The following is a 14,488-nucleotide window of genomic DNA, read 5'->3' as shown; positions in this document are numbered from 1 at the left end:
TTACCACTCTAGATACATAACTCCAGATATCGCCCCCCCCCCCCGGTTATGTGGATATATACATCCCCGCCTGTAGCCAATCTGATCATTACAGTGATCACAGCTGCACATAGTGGGCCTGATTCATGTACGGACACAAGTCTGTTTGTGTGACATAGCTCTGTATATGCTCAGAATCGGCCTTTATGGCAATGACACTGACTACTGCCTACGACGTCTAGAGCAGAAGGGAAGGGGCAGACAGACATAGGCCATGTACAATTCAAGTCATGGGTTTCAGTCAAAACATTTGCACCAGCTATAGGGCAGATGTAAGGGATGACTGGCACAGCATAGTCTTTGTTTAGAAAAGTACACATATTCGTGCCACTAGCTAGCACAGAACATGTGAATGCAAATACATAGACCACAAAAACACTCCATACGTATTGAGAATACGTAGATTGCTGTTATTTAATGTAAAAATAAAATATTGTAAACCAACCATATTTTTATTACTGATTATACTATTTACAGTTGTCATTTATTTTATAATATACATTTTTTGTACACACTCTGATGTGAACTTATATTACACATATGCTTATGCATATACTGCAGAGTGTTCTGTCTGTTAACATAAGGCAAGTATAGTTTAGACACAGTGTACTTACACCCAGCTTCAAACAAAGACGTATCTTGAGATCTGCTTGGATTTGAATACGGTCGGAACTATGCTCATGTTAAATGCAAGTTGCGTTCGATTTGGATCAGGCCCAGTATGTCTGGAGATGGGTGCACTGATCTTGTGAGAGGTCGAGAACTGGCCACTGTTTGTGTGAGGGCTCCATGTGACAGGGGCAGTACCATGATGTGTGGATGGGAAGCAGGAGGCCACAGGCAGAGATTGGGGAAGGAGTATGTGTGGAAATGGATGTGGTGTGATTGTGGTGTCAAATACATCTGTATATGAAATAAAATTCATACATACAACATGTTATTTCCTTTGTTGGCTTGTTGCAGACCAGCATCAAGGGCAAAAATGCCCCATGATTTGATGTGTATGTGAACGTACATCACACTGCACACTTTTGCTGACTTCCAAAAGCACATTACCCTCACAATGCCTTTATGATTTCTAACTGAAATCATTTATGAAAGGTACACTGTAACATAACTTAGCACATTGAAAAATAAATCTTAATTTAAACATGATTTATAAAATGTGCTGAGATACTTCCCTTGGGATATAGAAGATGTACTTTACTGAAGGTTTCACACAATTTTTCCTACACTATGCTATAAGAGCACACAGGAAACCACCCATGATCAGGCGGAGACAGGTCTGAGTAAGAGGTAAAAAGTTTGAGACAGGGATCCCTTCTTTCTGTCTAGGTTTGTTCCTATATTTTTTATTTATACCTTTATTTTTAACCAGGGGAGAACCAGAGAAGTCATTCCAAACAGCTGGTAATTCATGTCTATCCAATTGGTTCCTACGCCCTTCTCCAGAATCATAGACCAGGGCTAGTAAAGGCATAGGACACTGCAGAGCTCCACAAGGGCAATAAGGTGATACTCACTGTTATTTGGTGTGGGCGGAATCCAAGTCACTTTACCTTATTGCCATTATGGGTGAACCAGCCGTAGCTTTTGACTCCAAATGCTGCCTGACTAACTGACACATCCAAGCAGGTGACTGGTTGGCCGTATGTGGAGTGCAGTATTTGTTCCGGCATCTGTGGCTTTAAGAGGTAAACTATTTCCTCAGCAGCCGCTATAGTGACAGGACCTCCTCCAGAGTCGTGAATCAAATGGAGAAAATTTACCTGTGACAAGAGACACAACAAGTACATTAGACAAAAATAACAAGAACATGAATCACTATCCCGTGAGGGTAACAATAATACAAGCCTAACTTAGGGGAATCAAATCCTATTTGGTAAAACTCGGTACATACATACTACACAGTAAAAATATTTTTATTTGTGTACTAAAAAACAACAACATCGATGGGATGCGCCATAATACAATGTAAAGCAGTGGTTCTTAGTACTGTCCTCATGAAACTCCTCAAAGTCATAATCACAGTCAGTGAGGTATGTTGACCTTTTAGAGTGTGGCAGTCACTAATTAATGGCTCTAATCCACTTTTTCAAATGTTCATGCACATCTGTAATGTAAATGTTATGGGATGAATATATAAACGTATTCATGTAGCAATACTTACCTAGTTAATATGAAGATGGTATTAAACGTACCTACACAAGCAACAGTACTATGAATTTTAATCAAAGCATCCTTTCATAAATAACATTTTCCTTAAATGACTTGCACACACAAATAATAATAATCTGCTAAAATTTATAGAGTGAGCATTTTTTTATGATTGTTACAGATACGAATTTACGGGTTTATCAAAATTGGAAAGGCTCATCATTCAGTAGACGTATTCTTTATCCCTTCCTAGAGTCTTGTAATGAATCCCCTTTAATCCTCTCACAAGCGCTTGGGGATAGAATTAAACTGTTTTTAACATTTGCTTTCCATGGTGCTAGACAAAATTAAGCAAATATATTTTTGAGGTTAAAAGCACCCTTAATGCACCTATGTGTTAACAAAGATATCTTCAAAATGATGGCGTCGTTCAGGACAAAGTTAAGAACTGCCAATGTAAAGTAATACTCAGATTTTGTAATAACAAATATTACAAAGTACTACTACAAATGCTATAGGGATGCCCTTACTTATCACATACATACATTTAATGGCAAGTCTTACCAATAAAAGTCGAGAATTTTCATGCTAGCCTTTGATGGGATGTGGATGATAAGTCAGATCCATGAAATCTAAGGGGTATATTTACTATGTGGCAGCTCCGTAGAACCGCCCATTCCTGGCGCTTTGAAGTCATTTTCTTCAACTTGAAATTTTATTAAAAACAAACCTGATGGTCTTTGTCTTTAAAAAAAAGTGCAGTTTTAAAAAATCACTTAAAAGCTCCGGGAATCCGAAACTAAGTGTTCTGAATGTGTACATTGATCATACCATTCCCGAATGTTTTGAACAAACAAAAACAAAACAACTTACAATTATCTGCACTTCCCTCTGATCCGGGTATTCTTCAAGTAAAAGTACCCATGTGTTTTAAAAGCAAGGTTACCTGGATCAAGTTGAATCTAGGTAAATATGCAACAACATCACACAGGTCCTGCAAAATTCAGGTTGTTCTGTATTCAAAAGAACGGAATTTGGCTTGGTCCTGATACATTTGAATGTAGAATACCTGAACTCAGCAAGTTCTGGATAAGCATGCATTCAGAACATCTAAATACAGCTAGTTCCCGGAATGCCTGCAATCAGGACACCTGGATTTGTCAATACCTGGATTCATCCAGACGTGGACCTGGGTGGATCTGGCTTTTGCAAATAAAGGCAAAATATATTCCAGCCTGTAATTAGGATGTGCTATACCAACACACTCTTGGAAGCAGTCCCAAATACTGTGGCTTAAACTATTAAATGAAGTGAATTATTAATACAATTTTATACATTACATATACACATACAAGCTCCTTATCACAATATGGGCATTGTTATCCCGGTTATGTTCTGTACAAGCACTCATAAATTATAATCTACAACCCATAAGATTTGAATGCTTCCTTTTTTCATACATGTTTACACTAAAACTGTGACCAACTATATTTATATAAGGCTCATTTAAAGCTGCACTACCACCAACTAACATGCTCATTAGCAGGAGCCCCGGGAACCTCTCCCTGCAGCCGTATTGCCTATGCTCAGTCCTGTATTACAGAATCACCAAATAAATGCTGTTTGCCAGTTTTTAGTTGGTGGTGAAGTGTTTGGTGTGTATGTAAGTGTAAGAACCAATCACAAGACGTCACACAATGTCATACACGCATTGAGTATTGTAACACAGAGATGTTTGACTTCTGATAAGAGGAGCTCACCAGTTTCTGGGTATGGAAACTGCAGCTACTTCGCCAATCCTTTCTATCGCTTGGACTCTCCACTTTGATTTGGAAACTAGATGCTGTTGCTATAGCAGCTGTTTCTGGGCACAGAGCTAATGCCTGGATTTTTTGGTTGTGCCGATAGTGATGGATGGGCTCCCGACCAACCAGAAGACTCCAAACATCAATGGTACCTGAACAGAAGCAACACAATTGTGGTTAGTGCAGAAAAATCTCAGTAAAAGACACGATTTTTAAAATGTTCCCTTAAGAGGTCTATAGGATCTAGTATAGCCACATTTCAGCACTGTACATGACAAGTTCTGCAGACATTGTGGCCTCCAAAGGATAGTGAATCCAAGCAACAAATATAAAAGAAGCAGCACAGGACAGGCATCCTACGAAGATTGCGTATTATGCAGAACTTCTTATGTACAGTGCGGAAATGAAGCTCAACCTTTGTGAGTAACTGATTAATATCTAAGATTAGGAATCTTAAATAAACATTATTATACTAGATTTTTTGTTTAATTTTTCTCCCTTTCTCGAGCTCCATTGATGCGAGTCTTTGTCTAAATACTGAGCTGGGAGAGTAATATATGAGTTGGAGGAGCACACACTGAATGCATGAGAAAATTGTATTCTATTTAACTTAGATTATTATGCACCTTATATGTGCTTCCAACATGATTTGCAATTACGTTATATGTAGATTAAGCACTATTGGATGCATCGTTTTAAGTAGCTGGTATGAGGATATTCATTATATCTATTTGTCTTACTATTCAATATGTTCTGTGGTTCCAATTAAGGACTGGTGTGGTTCATAATTGCAATTTTATTTCCCCTTATTGGATATAGAGCGCTTAAGTTTTATTCTTTGTCTTATAAACCACTGTATAATTTGCAGTTCAAATATAATGTTCTCCAATCAGTCGGGAAACAATATCAACTTGGCAGTTGTAGCTAACTTAAACTGTCACAATGTTGTCTTAAACACATCTGTCATGTGTATGTGTATGTGTGTATATATATATATATATATATATATATATGTGCGTGTATAACACATTTTGATGGCATTTGCAGTATATCGCTATTTAATACAATACAGTAAATGTCCTGAGCAGTTTGTCCTCTTGCTGCTGGTGGCACATGATCCCCATCAGCCATCTTTACACAAATAACACACACACTCCATCAACCTTCTGATGCCACCAAAGGAACGGGTCACCATTACTAGTCACATAAAATAAAATACATCACTCACTTTCTACAGCTGTACCTTTAAAATATAGCTTTAAAAGTGTGAAAATCCCATTACATGCCAACTTAATTAATGGAGAGGCTTAAATAGGATCTCGATCTTTTCTGAAACCAGTTAGACAATTATTTACCTTTTAAGCAATTAATGCAATTACCATTTTGCGTCCAAGTTATCCAGGACCAGTTCTGCTGAAAGCGTCAAATGTCCTTGGGGACACTTTAGACTTGGGGCTCATCTTTAGACGGAGGACTAATTGCATCTTTGGCTTTGTGCTCTCACTACGAGGCAGCTAATTGTTTAGGTAAATAGCAGATTAATTTAAATATGCATTGCTAATAATAAAAGCAAATGGCCTCCATTACATTTGTCGCTCCCAGGCCGATTGCTATAAATCTTCCACCCAAGACCCATTAGGTTGGCGGGGGAGGCGTGGATGGTCCACATTACTTCACAGCAGTAGCACTTTCTAGACATCAAGCAGCACTTTTTGAAAGCAAGCATAAATCAGCTTAAACTCATTAGGTACCATTTGCACTGCTTACTGTTTCATTATCGCTCTCCTTGGGGAGAAGCAGCTGGCATCTCTACCCGATCCATAAAGATTTTATTATTTTATTTCTTTTTTTTTTCTTTTCTTTCTTTTAAACAGTGAACTTTAAAAAGGGTGAAAGATTGGTGATGGATAGCGATGAACGATTTATCTGCTCAACCAAAAAATGTCTGGAGCAAAAGTTCATTAGCTGCTTTCTATGAAAAGTCTGGAATATTACGGATTAAAACCAAACACCCTGATATCATTTGTTTATCAGAACATGGTAAATATTTGAAAAACAAATCTCATAGATAAAGAATAACACGGAGCAGATGTTTCTTTATTCAAAATCTCCAAAACATAGTTTGCGCTTTAATACAATAGGCCACAATAGCTCAAGGTACACAAGATCAAGTAGGTAGTAAGGTCAGGAACAAAAATAAATAAATCACAGTGCTACAATTAAAATCTTACTGCTAGTGACTAACTTCAGTATTCTGCAGATATCTTAGTAAAGGAGAGAGCCTACCTTCAAAATTGTACACCGATTTGCCAATTTCTTTAGTAAGGACATTATTTTTTGTATCTCTTATGGCATTATATTCTAAACCAGGAACAGAAGGCTCCGCAAGTACTGCTTTATTAAAAACATTTCAAGAGCTGTCACATACAGTGTTGGGGGCCTGTGGTGGTGCTCCGGTTACATATCAGTGTACAGAGTCTGTCAGAAAAGTTCTGAAAGGGGCAATCTGCGAAGCATGGAATGAGGTGCGATGTATGAAAGCTACAGGCTGCTTTAGTTCCCTCTCATGTGGCCAGCAGCCAAACGGAGCCAAGCCTGGCAGCAGATGGGGTCTTGGCATCACCCTACCAGTCCCTGCATTAGCAGCATCTGCTCATTACCTGGCACGACGGACGCTTCCATCCACCCCCCCCTCCCGTTTCCTGCCCACCCTATGGAGCTCCAATCAAAGCAGCTATGAACTACATTTGAATTTTATTATTTGGAATAAATAAAAGTGTATTCAGAAAAATAAATAAAGAGCTAATGAAATGTCAGAGAAAGCATGTCATACTCCTGACATACAGGTAGGACATTATCTTAAAGGTAAAGTAGGGCTGGGATTGTGATAGCACTTCACACTTTTCACGTTAATCCCTGTAAAAATTAGGTTGTGTGAGACAGAATCATAGAGGGTTAGTTACTAACACTGCACAAAGGGGCAAATCTTTTGCAACCAACCAGAGATTAGCTTTTATTAGTCTAAAACAATTTATAGAATGAAAGGAAATGTGTGATTGGTGTAATACAAATTTAAACAGTTAGTAAACAACACTCCCAAATTGAACTTGCATTCAATCACCACCTACAGCATGGGACATGGAAGCAGTATCAGCCGTTTATAATGACCGTTAATATTATTATTACTATTTTTGTACTTCTTTGGAGGCTGATCATAACTCAAAACGCTCGCCTTCCATGATTATAAAAATTGAATAATTTCTGTTTTTGGAAATATAAAAAAAAAAAAAAAGATACCAACATGTGCTTAGACCTGGAAATAATGAGGGGGTTAATATTCTGCCACTTATGACAAGACAATGTTGGCTGCAGAACATACCTGGCACCACAGTGCCTCAGAGCTCTAAGCCTCAGAAGAATTGAAAACGAGTTTAATGGGTGCTGTGCTTGTGTGCTTTTCTAATGCACATGAAAAAAATACACATGGCAGCCAAAGCGGCCACTCAGAGTGAAAAAGAGCGTTCTTGTGTGCACAGTGCAAAGCGAGACACAGCTGTTTTATTATTCTCACTAAAAGATTTCATCTTACTATACTATTAACCTCTTTGCATTATGCACATGCAACAGTTTTAAGGCCATCCTTTCAAAAGGTAATGATAGAACATAAAAATATTTCTTATCCATTTTTACAGACTAACCTATTGCTGTATTTGTGGAGAATATCCCTTGGATGAGTCAGCTCTCACGACTCCTCAATAAATAACTTCATCAATGTGTTTATTTCCAAAATGGGCCAATTTCAAGAAATCCAGTGTCTAAGGGTCGGCTCACACTAGGCTATATCTTGCCACTTTTAAGCACAGGGTGACTTCAGGATCATTGATCTCTAGCTCAGCCACATCACACATTCATACTTCAGAGTAAACTAAGGACTGCCATGCTGGAAATGCTTTTTGAAGTGTTCCCAATGTTGTTGCCTTTAGTGTGCAGCTTTATAGAGTGAACAGGGGAGGTATGGTGACCACAGGAATCAATTATTCTCTACATTACAAGAGATGAGGCGAGGTGAGCGCGTCTTGACCATACCAATTGGAAAGTGCATGATATAACGCATAGCGAACATCCATTTAGGAGACATTTTTTAAGACAACAATTACATGAGCCAGAGAAAACATTGGCCTGAGTGAAAGCAAGCGTAACGCGTAACTTGCAATTGTAAAAGTTGCACGCAAGTGTATGCACTCCGTGTTCAGAGTGGAAGATGCGTCCAGGTCTGAATGAGAAGTAGGTGAGTGCTCTTGAAAACAAACCCCTCAGACTCTTACGTTTAACTTTCGAACATGTTCAAAAACTTTTTATTTAATATTTTACAAACACAATTGCTATGAAGCAATTTAATCTTGAATAACCTAGGAAATACAGCAGAAATAACTTCCCGACATAAGTACAATTTTTTGTACCTTTGTTTCAACACATTCGGCAGTTCCCTGTTTTGGGTGTTTGTCACCATCAGCCGTTATTTATACCTGCCCCTGACCACCTGGAAATTAAACCACCTTTTCTGCGTATCTGCTACTACGTCCCAGACTGAATCCATACACAACTGCTCCATCACGCCGTTGCTGTACATTACCTGTGTTACATCACCCCTTCCCCTCCCCCAGCATTCCTCTACAGGCGTAATGAGCGGTAAAGTGCTAAAAGCGGTAAAAGTTGTAGGTCTCAATAGCCTCAATTGCGTATATTCACTATGAGCATGAGCAGTGCAAGAAACAGCAAAGCTACGTTACGCCAACAGACATATGTCCAACTCTGAATCAAGCCCTATGCATATAATTATTTAGGTCATTACAGTCAAGGTAACATTTTAACCACTGATCCTGGAGGAATATACATCATACCATATACTAATAATTGGATTGTGACGCTGTTATATTCCAATTTACAATGCTAAAAATCACATAGTAAAAGCATATAATTTTGGCATCCTACTCCAAATCTCAGCTTATTAAAAAGTATGTTGTTTAAAAATGTCAAATAGGCGAATCAGGGACCAGTTAGCCTTCAACTTTTTCTGTGACTTTCACTTAAATATGGCCCCCATCTTTTAATCCAGTTTTTTATTTAGAATTTGGGTTGCATATAGAAATAATTGCACTAACCAACACTGAGTTATTAAAAATATAAATGCAGTGTATAAGTATATCAAGAAAGACTAAGGGGCATATTCAATTGTTCCCGTTTTCCGCAGTGTAAAAAGTATTACCGTTATTACAGTAATACTAAGCCGGATTTCAGCTCGCAGCTCCCTGAGCCGCAAGCTGAAATATAACGTGAAAGGTACCGTAATAACGGTATTTACGCGCACTATTACCATAATGACGGTAATTGTGTACGCGCCTCGTTACTTTAGGCAGTAACGCCAACAATTGAATATTCCCCTAAGAGAGTTGTAGCAAATCTTCTCATAGGGTGTGGACCCCTTTAGACACAAACTGCAGCAGAACACTTTCAGCAGAAGGCTTTTGCTACAGCATCTATTTCTGTGTGATTCTGACTCGGATCAAAAGATGTGTTGCTCTGGAATTTTTATTAAAGCACAAATTGTTTATGAAAGCATGTATTTACGGACCAATGTCTTAGTTGTTATACTTTGGAAATGTCTTCAAAGGAGAGATTTATTATATTGATAAATGTGATCTTGTGAGAGTGCAGATGAGTGAGCCAGTAAGGCTGACTACACACTATACACAATTTCTCCTGATGAGATATCCTTAACGATAAACAAAAAAAAGTCCTGATCAGCATACCGATTCATGTGTACACACTAAACACATTTTACACAATTTATCTTCAGATCTGAGCTCTTCATCTGTCATTATCATAGGCTGAAAAGATCACGACTCTGCTCACTCCATAGAGATCTATGGACACTGCTGTCTGCGAGTGCATACACACTGCAGAATTGGAATGACATCATTTCATCATTGAATGAGATTTATAAGGGGGTATTCAATTGTTAGCGTTAACGTAAAAAAACCAGCGCTCAAAAAATATTACCGTTTATACGGTAATATTGCGCGAGAAAAGCGTTAATACAGTAGTTTTCTCGCGGAATTTCAGCTCGCCGCTCTTCTGTATGGTGAAATTAACTGAATTTCTACTGTTTCTTCTACTCTCTCTCCTTGGTATTAAATAAAATCGGCAGCTCCAGCATTGTGGTATGTGAGGAGCCCTTAGGGAAGACAAAAGTTGCAAAAGGTGGTATTTCGCAAAATAGGTCTGAATATATCTGGATGGTATCTCCATCAAAGTTGATTTGTTTTATTTTCATGCCTTGTTCAGAATCCTTTTCTTGATGGAGAAGTAGTGTGGCAGTTTTGGAGTCTCCCGATGAAGAGCTCTCTCAGACACATGTAGCCCTTAAGATATTAAAAATCCCCTGAAAAGCAGCTATGAGATCGGTCTCTCCTATTGCCACCTGGAGACCTCATACCTGGATATGGTTTCTCCAGTTATGGTCCGCTGCGATTCTCTATTTAAATTCTCTGTCTGTCCTAGCAAGTCAGCAGTTTTACAATAACTGTTCTCTACTCACACTAATGCTTTGTGAACCACCTGTTGATCATATTTCAACAACTCACCCGATAGTTTATTTGCTTAGGGTCATTGTACATCTGTTTAGTAGGCCATCTTTACCTTCCTCAGAAGCTTAATGAAGTCATTAACGGTAGTAGGATGTACTCTTGGGCATACCCTTGGATTGGCTATCTGATTAATTTAGTTCCACTTCTCCAGCTGAAGTCACAAAGCCACTTTTGGCAGCTGTGGCCTCTCTTGTTGTGATTTATCAAATAATGTAACGATGTATGGGCAGCACGGTGGCTCAGTGGTTAGCACTTCTGCCTCTCAGCACTGGGGTCACGAGTTCAATTCCCGACCATGGCCTTATGGGATATGATACAGGAAAAATAAGTAAACTTACTTTGCGTTCTGGTCTTTGTTTTGCTACAGGTGTTTGATAGTTTCAACATTGAAGAACTCACACAGGGCATCCACCAATATTACAGCATTGACCATAACCCTACTGAGTGTCTGCGAGACAGTCATAAAGAATCATTTTTAACTGCATCAACTGCATATAAAACATTATTTTATATGCCATTATTTTGTTTTTCCTGATTGTACATTTACAAGTAACTACTTTTTACCTGTTATTATTCTACTATTTATATGCCTTTATCTTGTTTTTCCTGGTTTTATATTTACCAGCAACTACTTTTACCTGTTATTATTCTTGCCTATTTCCATTGTCCTTATTACCTCTCCTTCTATTATTCCTTGCCTTCCACGCCCTAATTGGTTATTGTCCTCCATCTTGCTATTGTCTCCCTGCTTATTCTTACCTGTTATCCGCTGTCCTTATTATCTTACTGTTCTGCTATCATTCTTACCTGTTTTCATTGTCCTTATTATCTCACTGTACTGTTGTTCCATGCCCTCCACGCCCTAATTCGTTATTATCTTCCACCTTTTCATTGTCTTCCTGCCATTGTTCTTACCTGTTTTTCACTGTCCCCACTATCTCACTGTTCTGTTACTCTCTCTCCCTACTATGCCTCCCCGCTCTCACTCCATACCCATACTCTCCCCCCGCCCTACCTCTCCTGTTCCTCCCCGCCATCCCCCGCGCGCTGCTCATCTTGCTAACCTCATCCCCATTTCCCCCCTCTCCTCTCCCCCTTTCTTCTGTGCCCTCTGGAATGCCAGATCCGTCCGCAACAAGCTGACTGCTATCCACGACCTCTTTCTATCCAACTCCTTTAACCTTCTTGCCGTTACTGAAACCTGGCTCTCCGATTCTGATACTACTTCCCCCGCTGCCCTCTCCTATGGTGGCCTCTGCTTCACCCACTCCGCCAGGCCTGGTGCCCGCCCAGGCGGTGGAGTTGGCCTCCTCCTCTCCTCCACCTGTACTTTTCGTGTCATTCCGCCTGAACCCTCCCTCTCCTTCTCCTCTTTTGAAGCTCACTCCATCCGCCTCTTCTACCCCATCCACCTCCACGTCACTGTCATCTACCGCCCCCCTGGCGCCACCTCCCTCTTCCTTGACAACTTTGCTAGCTGGCTTCCTCACTACCTCTCCTCCGATCTCCCCTCGATCATTCTCGGTGACTTTAACATCCCCATCGACAACCCCACCTACCCTGCTTCCAGCAAACTGCTCACCCTCTCCTCCTCCCTTGGTCTCACCCAATGGACCTCCTCCTCTACCCACTGCCTTGGTCACTCCCTTGATCTTGTCTTCTCCTACCTGTGTAATCTCTCCGACTTCTCCATCTCTCCCTTTCCTCTATCCGAGCACCATCTCCTCTCCTTCTCTCTCTCCTCTTCTCCTGCTCCCCTCCCCCTGCCCAAACCTACTCTGTCCATACGCAACCTCGACGCTCTTGACCCTGCCTCTCTGTCCTCCTCTCTCGATACCCTTCTTTCTCCCCTTTCCTCCCAGGCCTGCCCCAACCAGGCGGTCTCCCTCTACAATCACACCCTCACCTCCGCTCTGGACGCGGTCGCCCCTGCCCACTCCGTCCACCCCCGCTGCTCCAAACCCCAACCCTGGCACTCCAAATTTACCCGCTTCCTCCAAAAATGCTCCTGTTCCGCCGAACGTCACTGGAGAAAATCCCGCTCCCTGGCTGACTTCCTCCACTTTAAATTCATCCTTTCATCCTACAGCTCTGCCCTCTCACTCACTAAACAATCTTTCTTTAAATCCCTCATCTCTTCCCAGTCCTCTAACCCCCGCCGCCTCTTTGCCACCTTCAGCACTCTCCTAGCCCCCTCCCCTCCCTCCTCCCTGACTGCCTCCGATTTCGCCTCCTTCTTCTCCTCTAAAATCTAGGCCATCCGACTTGAAATCTCCTCCTCCACTCTCTCTTCCACCCCTCCCACTCTTCTGTCCTCCCCCCCAACCACCTTCCCCTCCACTCCACTCCTTCCGTCCCACCACCGGCAAGGAAGTCCACTCTCTCATTTCATCCTCCCCCCCCCCCACTACCTGTCCCCTGGATCCCATCCCCTCCCACCTTCTTCGCTCCCTTTCCCCCACCACCTGCTCCCACCTCGCTCAGCTCTTTAATCTCTCCCTCTCCACTGGCATCTTCCCCTCCTCCTTCAAACATGCTCTCATATCCCCCATTCTTAAGAAACCTAATCTCGACCCCACTTCTCTCTCGAACTATCGCCCCATATCTCTTCTCCCTTTTGCCTCCAAAATTCTCGAGAGGCTCGTCTGCAGCCGTCTCACCTCCTACCTTTCTGAATACTCCCTCCTTGATCCTCTCCAGTCTGGTTTCCGCCCCCTCCACTCCACTGAAACTGCCCTGGCTAAAGTCACCAATGACCTCCTCTCTGCTAAAGCCAGGAGCCACTTCTCCCTTCTTATTCTCCTTGACCTCTCTGCAGCCTTTGACACCGTTGACCACCCCCTCCTCCTTCACACCCTCCAGTCTTTCGGCCTCTCCGGCCCAGTCCTGTCCTGGTTCACCTCTTACCTTACTCACCGATCCTTCTCTGTCACCACCTCTGGGTCTCTCTCCCCCCCATCCACCCTTCCAGTCGGGGTCCCTCAGGGCTCTGTTCTGGGACCCTTACTCTTCTCTCTATACACCTCCTCCCTGGGTGAACTCATCAGCTCCTTCGGCTTCAGCTACCACCTTTACGCTGATGACACTCAACTATACCTCTCCTCTCCTGATCTCTCTCCCTCCCTCCTCTCTAGGGTGTCCGCCTGCCTCTCTGCCATCTCCTCCTGGATGTCCTCTCGATTCTTTAAACTTAACCTTGCCAAAACTAAGCTCATAGTTTTTCCTCCCTCTCATACCCCATCCCCTTCTGACCTCTCCATCACTGTCGACAACACCTCTATCTCCCCTGTCCCCCAACTTCGCTGCCTTGGTGTCATCCTCGACTCCTCTCTCCCCTTTGGCCCCCACATCCTCTCCCTTGCTAAATCCTGCCGCTTACAGCTGCGCAACATTGCTCGCATCCGGCCCTTCCTCTCCCAAGATGCCACCAAATGCCTTATCCACTCTCTGATCATCTCCCGCCTGGACTACTGCAACCTCCTCCTCACTGGCCTCCCCCACTCTCATCTCAATCCCCTTCGATCCGTCCTTAACGCTGCAGCTAGGCTTATTTTCCTCTCTCGCCGCTCCTCTTTTGTCTCCCCCCTCTACCTAGCCCTTCACTGGCTCCCATTCCCCTTCAGAATCCTCTTTAAGCTCCTCACACTCACCTACAAGGCCCTCGCCATCTCCACTGCGCCCTACATCTCCACCCTCCTCTCTATTCATGCTCCATCCCGCCCTCTCCGTTCTGCCTCTGACCGTCGCCTCTCTTCCCCCCTTATAACCTCCTCCCACGCGCGTATCCAAGACTTCGCCCGCGCTGCCCCCCTCCACTGGAACAAGCTCCCTCCCTCCATC

At 42.2% G+C, this 14,488-nt stretch overlaps 1 protein-coding gene across 2 annotated transcripts in view; it reads right to left on the bottom strand.

The window, feature by feature from the left end:
• Window positions 1-14,488, bottom strand: part of FBXW8 (F-box and WD repeat domain containing 8) — an 87,765-nt gene that overhangs the window by 20,451 nt on the left and 52,826 nt on the right. For both annotated transcript variants that reach the window (XR_012678052.1, XM_075178514.1), the window contains exons 6-7: window positions 3,957-4,153; window positions 1,599-1,808 (exon numbers count right to left, since the gene is read on the bottom strand). Coding sequence is in view for 1 of the 2 variants with exons in the window: in XM_075178514.1 (XP_075034615.1) it covers window positions 1,599-1,808; window positions 3,957-4,153 (407 nt within the window). In the remaining variant the exon portion in view is untranslated. The remainder of the gene's footprint in view (window positions 1-1,598; window positions 1,809-3,956; window positions 4,154-14,488) is intronic.

The sequence above is a fragment of the Mixophyes fleayi genome, chromosome 1, assembly GCF_038048845.1.
Source record: "Mixophyes fleayi isolate aMixFle1 chromosome 1, aMixFle1.hap1, whole genome shotgun sequence".
Lineage (NCBI taxonomy): Eukaryota > Metazoa > Chordata > Amphibia > Anura > Limnodynastidae > Mixophyes > Mixophyes fleayi.
This window is presented reverse-complemented; position numbering and strand designations above follow the sequence as displayed.